Raw genomic sequence first — 7652 nt, forward strand, 5'->3', positions numbered from 1 at the left:
GAAGGATCGCCAGAGCCCAGCAGGTCGAGGCTGCAGTGGCCAGGAGCGACCACTGCACTCTACTCTGGGCGACAGAATGAGACTCCAACTCAAAAAAAAAGAATAAAAATATGATCTTTTATTGTTGTTCTCATTTCCAGGGAAGAAGCACTTATTTTATACACCTCACGGGTCAAGAGTGGGCTTGAGTTATAAATGTGTAGGTTCCTTTCAGTTATAGTTTCTTTCCTTTTCTTTTTTTTTTGAATTGGAGTCTCACTCTGTCACCCAGACTGGAATGCAGTGGCCGCTCCTGGCCACTGCAGCCTCGACCTGCTGGGCTCCGGCGATCCTTCCGCCTCAGCCTTCCAAGTAGCTGGAACTACAGGCATGCGCTACCACACCCGGCTAATTTTTTTTTTGATTTATCGTAGAGATGAGGTCTCGCCAAGTTGCCCAGGCGGGTCTCGAATCCATGGGCTCAGGCAATCCATTCACCTCAGCCTCCCAAAGCGTGGGATTACAGGCTGAGCCACTGAGCCCAGCTATAGTTTCTTTCTTTTTTTTTTGAGTTGGAGTCTCACTCTGTCGCCCAGGCTGAAGCGCAGTGGCACACTCACAGCCAACCCAGTGATGACCTGCTGGACTCCAGCAATCTTTCCGTCTCAGCCTTCCAAGTAGCCAGAACAACAGGCGCACGCTACCATGCCTGGCTAATTTTTTTTAAAATTTATTGTCTCGCCAAGTTGCCCGGGCTGGTCTCAAACCCTCAGGCTCAGGCAATCCACTCACTTTGGCCTCCCAAAGTCCTGGGAATTAGAGGCTGAGTCACTGAGCCTGGTCCTGGTTATAGTTTCAAAAGTAGCCATAAAATTCTTTTTTTTTTTTTTTTTGAGTTGGGAGTCTCACTCTGTCACCCAGGCTGGAGTGCAGTGGCATACTCATGGCCACTGCAGCCTCAATCATCTGAATTCAGGTGATCCTTCCACTTCAGCCTTCCAAGTAGTTGGGACTACAGGCGTGCACCACCATGCCCGGAAAATTTTTTAACTTATTATAGACAAAGTCTCGCCATGCTGCCCAGGTTGGTCTCAAACCCATGGGCTCAGGCAATCTTCTTGCCTCTGCCTCCCAGAGTGCTAGGATTGCAAGCATGAGCAACTGCGTCTGGCTCAAATTCTTGAGGGTTTGACATCTCTTGGACAGATGCAAACTAGAAGACAGAGCGATGATCTGGATTGCTTAGATGGATAACATTTACACAAGAAGTCCAGTTGACATGCTGTTAATGTAGAAATAACCATGCCTGTGCTGGTCAGTGAGTTCAGTCAGCTGATCGGGATACCGCCTCCAGAACTTTAGATGATACATCTGAATTGCGTTCTCACTGCAGAGTCAGCCTTGGCTTTGACTCCATCAGCTGTGGTTATCTTCTTTAGTCCAAATGCCTATCAGTCCTTACCAGCTGTAGCAGCCACTGCTTGGTAAAACTTTGCCACAAAGTCTGGCTCACTGAACTCCAGCTGTCTGACAAATTCATTGCGCTCCTGCTCAGCCCAGCCTCGAAACCACTGATCCCAAAGACGTAGCTGGCACTCAAAGATACAAGGTGGTCGATTTGCTCCAGACACACTAAGCTGCTCCAGACTATCCAGCAGTGGCTGTAATTTTCCCGGCACTGCCTTATTTACCAGGTCCTCTAGGAAACGTTCACGCTGGGGACCTGACCAACTGGCAAACCAATGAAGAATACATTTCATCTCTTGGGAAGTGATGTAAGACATTGAGGGAGGGGAAGAGTTGGTAATGTTGTCTGGTACTGAGGGTAGGAGAGAAGGGAAGGATAGAGGCATCGAAGAGGAAGATGATTCCAGTGGCATCCTGAAACATAAAAGCACTGCGTCATACTCTCTAGATAGAGCAAGTAAAATACAACTTCCCAGCAAGAAGAAATCTTACCACACTGCATCAGCAGAGAAAATTACTCTTCACCATTTCAACTTACAGGAAAACAATAGGGTCTTTTATTTAACTTATTATCTAACTACCTAAAATAAGTCATCCAAGAATGACATCATTTCATATTTTCCAGCCTGCCCGTTTCTTTTTCAAATTCACTACTCTCCCTACCTACTGCCTCCCTCCATCTTTCATATAAAGAATCTAAAAATAACGAACATATTTCTTGCTCATTCTCTCTCTCCTACTTCTATGTTCCAGGTTGGGTAGTAAAGGAAAAAAGAAAAAAAAAAGATTACTGTTGGCCCATCACATATTCTCCAAAATGAAAAAGTACACTTTTTTTTTTTTTGAGTTGGAGTCTCACTCCGTCGCCCAGACTGGAGTGCAGTGGCGTGCTCCCAGCCACCACAGCCTCAACCTGCTGGGCTCCGGCGATCCTTCCGCCTCAGTCTTCCAAGTAGCTGGAACTACAGGCACGCGCTACCACAGCTGGCTAATTTTTATTTATTGTAGAGACGAGGTCTCGCCAAGTTGCCCGGGCGGGTCTCAAACCCGCGGACTTAGGCAATCCACTCACCTTGGTCTCCCAAAGCGCCGGGATTACAGGCTGAGCCACCAAGCCCGGCCCCACATTTTTAAATCTAGTACATGTAGCTAGTCGAGGCCTAGATGCTAATCGTTCTGGAGTTACCAAGAGTGAAAAAAAAAAATCATACATGATGAAAGAGACTTCAATGCACGTATCATAGCCTCTGAAATAAGCCAACAACTTCGTAACATCTGTTACCTCCTTATATTGCCTGTAGAGCAACAGGAAAAAATAAAGAGCAAGTAAGGGACTTGCCCAAAATAAAGTAACACATTTTAAAAGAGAGAGAGAGTATCCAGGGGTTTGTTCAAGACTCTGAAAAAACAGTCCAGTTGGTTTGTGGGCTTACAGAATCAAACAAGTGTTATACTGTTGTATGACAGTTCATGTCTTAGAACAGTTTTCCTTAATATTTAATATACCTGTCGATGCCCTGCACGACTGATTTTGCATTACGAATGCAACTGAAAGGTCTGCCAACTTAACTTGGGCAGTTTTCCGTCCCACATTTTGAATCTCTAACAATGAAAACCTTAAACTACTTGTGACCTATTTTACTGTTTGTGTTTCTTCTATGGCAAACTGGAGGACCTGTAATTACAAAGAAAAAAAAACCTTGATAATATTAATTCAAATACTAAAAGAGTACGGGGGCTTGCCTTTTCAGTTTTTGCCCTACAAGCAGCAGCGCCTCCTGAAGGAAGTTTGTTCTCTTACTCAGGGAAAGGGAGTTTTCCAGTCTCGCCACATGACTTCCAAGGCAAACTCAAGTTTAGCGCCCTGAATCACTTGACAGTCTGGGTCCAAAGATACGGAGCTGCCTCTTACCCGCTTTGGAGTCCACGGAGCCTATTACTACGACGCCCCAGACAAAAGCAACTAAGCCTTAGAAATGGGAGTGGCAGGGATTCGGAGGATCGGGGCAGCTGTTTTCGTCAGGAAGTGGGAGGCTTGACATTTTGGGGCAACAAGCAACCGAGTCTGCCCAGCCCCCAAAACTTCAAACCCGCTTACCTCCCCTCTTCTCTCAGAGGGTACCAGGAGACGGCCACAACGAGACTTTAGGTTCCAACTATCGCCGCCGCTTCCAACTTTCCTGAAAACCCCAAGCAGGGCAAGCCGAGCAGCCCACGCACTTCCGGCCCTGGCCCCGCCCCAAACACCCAAGCACCCCAGCGCCTCAGCTCCAGGGCCGGAGATAAACGAATATCTCCGAGTATGGATACACCAGAGTCGAGGGCTTCCGAACAGATTCGATTCAAAGCCTCGGCAGGACGAAGACAACCGAACCTGAAAGCAGGACGAACGAGGGGAAATTGCAGGGCGGATAGAAAGCAGCGATTGGTGCCGATGTGGAGACGGAAACACCCGAGCAGTTCCGGAGGAACCCGGGGAGTTCTGAGTGGTAATCGAGGGGTAGACTATGGCAGTGGGCGGGGTCAGCTCGGTACGTTCGAAGGGCGTTGGCGGAAATTACCGAAGATGCCCGAAGCCGTCGGGACGGACCCGAGTACCTCACGCAAGATGGCGGAGCTGGAGGAGGTGACTCTGGACGGGAAGCCTCTTCAGGCGCTGCGGGTGACCGACCTGAAGGCCGCACTGGAGCAGCGAGGCCTAGCCAAGAGCGGGCAGAAGAGTGCCCTGGTCAAGCGGCTCAAAGGGGTGAGGAGTCGGCGTTGCTGGGGTGCCGGAGGGGAGCGGACCCGGTAGAGACGAGTCTCTGCCGCGGCGCAGGCGCAGTGTCCGGGCTCGGCGCGAGCTCGCTCAGGCCGCCAGCGCGAGCCTCTGGATCCGCGCGCACGGTGGTTGGTGAGGCTCGCGCTGGAATAGTGATCGCGCCGGTTCCCGCCTTAACGGCAGCAGCGCGAGCCCAAAATGGGAGGGTGCGCGCTACTCTCCTGGAGTGTCTTAAGCTCCTTCCTCCTTCCCCCACCCCCTCCTTGTTTGTGTCTGTGGTTTCGGCGCATGCGCTGCAGAAGGAGTTAAATCCCACTACAACCACCGGCGTTGCTGGCCTGAGGGAGCCAGGTGGGGCTGGGTCTGAGTTAGGGGTCTAGTGGGGAGGAGGGGTATTTAGGGTTGTTATCCGTATCCACAAGAATAGGATTGGGGTAAAGATGTCTGCTTGATTAGATTAGGTGGTGAGATGAAGGGAAACCTTGATTTGAAGAGACATGATGATAGAGAGGTGTCTAATTTATAGGGCATCTAGGAGCAGTTTGTATGGATAAGAGTCTGGTGAATATCGGCGAGAGGGCTGAGGCAGATTGGTATATGTTGGTGATTTGGAATCGGTTTGAGTAGATTGGGGTGGGATCGTCATGAGGTAGTTAGAACGGTGTACATAGGTTTGGTGCAAACGGAGGGAAGATGAGATGTCTTGGTGTTAATTAGGATACGTGGCAGGTAGTACAGACTACGTTGGCTCAAGAGTTGAGTTGGCAGACCGTTGCTTATACAGAAGCTGACAGTTTTGTACGTGCATGTGGGAGGGGGAGGGGATTATGTCAGAACACAGGTTTTACAGGGTTTGTGTTCATTTTATTCCTTAGCCTCCTCTGAAATTTTTATAAATTTAATAAATCGAGGTACCACTCTGCCAGAAATTATACGAGTTTACTCAAGTAGATCTAGTCCTAGGTAACTTTTTGACTCAGGCCAAAACTGGCAGCCCCATGTTGGTTTCATGTATTTAAAGCTGTTTTGAGTATTTGAAGTAATTTTACCTGCATGGCCAGATTTAGAAGGGGCACTTGTCAAAAGTGCAGAAGATAACAGGGACTGTAGTATTGGTTCTGCCACAGATTTTATGACATAGCCTGGTCACTGATTCTCTGTGTCTGCATTTTACATCTGTACATTTAGGAGCAGTAACCATGGCTACCTTAAAGCGTCTTCTGAAGATGAATAAGAACAGTGTTAGTAAAGGGCTTTTAGAGACCTGGAAAAGGAATGCAGTTTAAGTGTGTGCATTTAAGTCAGTGCATTTAATGAAAAGTTTGTGGGAGGGCGGGAGTTTGTTTTCCTTTTTTTTTTTTTTACTCCTGGTTTCTGACTTTTGCCCTTCTCTATACCAGGCTCTAATGCTAGAAAATTTACAGAAACACTCAACACCCCATGCTGCCTTCCAGCCAAATTCCCAGGTAAGAAAGAAGGATCATTAGCTGGAATGGGCTGTATGGATTACAGACATATGGAAGGACATGGTGTTGTATATTTGATGCTTAATTCCGCACCAGTATTCTCTTAAGTTTCCCTTGGCCAGAAATGTTCTCATATGAATACAGCTGAATTCGAACTAAGAGCATGGAGTAAAGAACAGAATCAGAGGAACTATTAATTAGTTTCTGGTAATTTAAATTCTGTGCAGAAAGATGTGGCTCTAAGTGTAGCCCAGGGATCTGAAGTCATTTGCCATTGATTGGAAAAAATAGTTGTCTTTGAATACCACCAATAGAGCAGTATAGTAAAATACTTATTGATTAAGAACTCTTTTGTTAACAGAGATTTTCTGAGGATTCAGTCTTTGTAAAGCACCTACCATTACTAGTGTTAACTACTAACTCGATACACTTACTCTTAAACATTATTAATAGCTCTGTTTGAAAGCCTTGGTTTCCTCAGTTTCCTTATCTGTAATATGAGATAAGGTTGGACTGGACCCATGGTTTTTGGATCTGCTCTGCTGGGGTTTTGTGGAACTACTTTTGGAGGCTTCCTAGGAAAGATACCTTCTTCCAAGTAAGCAAGATTCATATTCCATATTCCTTTCTTAAACTAGATTAGATCTGCTTTTTTTTTGAGTGGGAGTCTCACTCTGTCACCCAGGTTGGAGTGCAGTGGCATAACACAGCCTTGAATTGGGCTCAGGCGACCATCCAGCCTCAACCTCCTGAGTAGCTGGGACTATAGGCATGCACGTCTGGGTGATTTTTTTTTTTTTTTTTTTTTGTAGAGACAAGGTCTCGCTATGTTGCCTAGGCTGGTCTCGAACTCCTGGGCTCAAACAATCCTTCCTTTTCGACCTCCCAAAGTATTGCGATTACAGGCATGAGCCACCGAACCCAGCTGGGTCTTTGTTAATGCAATAGTGTACAACCCCAGTACTAGATGAAGTCCCAGGATACTGTGGAAAAGGAGAGCCTTCCTACTACTTTGTTATTGCCTCATTAAGCTGTAAGTATCATAATCTAGCCAGCTTTCAGAGGTTTAGTTAAGTAGTTTAACAAGCATAAGAAACTGCATAAGTTAATCGGTTTAATTGTATTCCTTTTACCCATTGTATTTAGTCATTGAAGCTTTTCTTTTATTAACATATGATTTTTGCATGCTCTAATACATGCAACCCACACTTCCTCGATGTCCATTGAATACCAAGAGACTGATTTTTACCTTAGGTGAAAATAAACATTTACTATGCTTAGGCAATATGACTAGTAACATAGAAAGTACTTGTTAGGTTTTTTTCCTTTTTCTGGAATTCTTTTTTTTTTTTTTTTTTTTTTGAGTTAGAATCTCACTCACCCAGGCTGGAGTGTGGTGGCATACTCACACCCACCCCAGTGTCAACCTGCTGGGCTCAGGCAATCCTTCTGCCTCAGCCTTCCAAGTGGCCAGAACTACAGATGTGTGCTACCATGCCCGGTTAATTTTTGTATTTATTTATTGTAGAGACGAGGTCTTGCCCAGGCTGTTCTCGAACCCGTGAGCTCAGGCAATCTCCTCACCTTAGCCTCCCAAAGTACTGGGATTACAAACTTGAGCCACCGTGCTCAGCCTCTGAATTCTAATACGACTTGCTAAGTAAGAGGGTTTTATTTATTTATTTACTTTGAAATATTTTTTTTGAGTTGGCATCTCCCTCTGTCACCCAGACTGGAGTGCAGTGACATGCTCCCGTCCACTGCAGCCTCAACCTGCTGGGCTCCAACGATCCTTCTGCTTCAGCCTTCCAAGTAACTGGAACTACAGGCACATGCTATCATGCCCGGCAAATTTTTTTTTTTTTTTTTTTTTATTTTAAAGATGTAGGGTACAATTCAGGATTAGGTATACAAGTGGTTATCCAACAGATAACGTTTGGGCCTCCCTTTGGTCCCTACATTGCATGGTTTGACATCAA

At 46.2% G+C, this 7652-nt stretch overlaps 2 protein-coding genes across 4 annotated transcripts in view; one reads left to right on the forward strand and one right to left on the reverse strand.

Moving 5' to 3' along the window:
* Nucleotides 1–1066: 1066 nt before the first annotated feature.
* Nucleotides 1067–4582, reverse strand: CUNH14orf119 (chromosome unknown C14orf119 homolog). The gene is made up of 2 exons (XM_008067792.2): nt 3545–4582; nt 1067–1860 (listed from the first exon to the last, which is right to left on the reverse strand). Exon 2 carries the CDS (start codon nt 1857–1859, stop codon nt 1431–1433), a length of 429 nt encoding a protein of 142 aa, XP_008065983.1. The 5' UTR covers nt 1860; nt 3545–4582; the 3' UTR covers nt 1067–1430.
* Nucleotides 3550–7652, forward strand: part of ACIN1 (apoptotic chromatin condensation inducer 1) — a 42534-nt gene continuing 38431 nt past the window's right edge. For all 3 annotated transcript variants that reach the window (XM_021717470.1, XM_021717471.1, XM_021717472.1), the window contains exons 1-2: nt 3550–4192; nt 5608–5673. In XM_021717470.1, coding sequence (XP_021573145.1) covers nt 3749–4192; nt 5608–5673 — 510 coding nt within the window. In that variant the 5' untranslated portion in view covers nt 3550–3748. The remainder of the gene's footprint in view (nt 4193–5607; nt 5674–7652) is intronic.

Source organism: Carlito syrichta, unplaced genomic scaffold (genome assembly GCF_000164805.1).
Source record: "Carlito syrichta isolate Samal-C Ts95f unplaced genomic scaffold, Tarsius_syrichta-2.0.1 Scaffold309773, whole genome shotgun sequence".
Taxonomy (NCBI): Eukaryota; Metazoa; Chordata; class Mammalia; order Primates; family Tarsiidae; genus Carlito; species Carlito syrichta.

What these genes read in the sequence shown, in the direction of transcription:
- CUNH14orf119 (XM_008067792.2), bottom strand. Translation starts at nt 1,859, where the DNA reads ATGCCACTGGAATCATCTTCCTCTTCGATGCCTCTATCCTTCCCTTCT.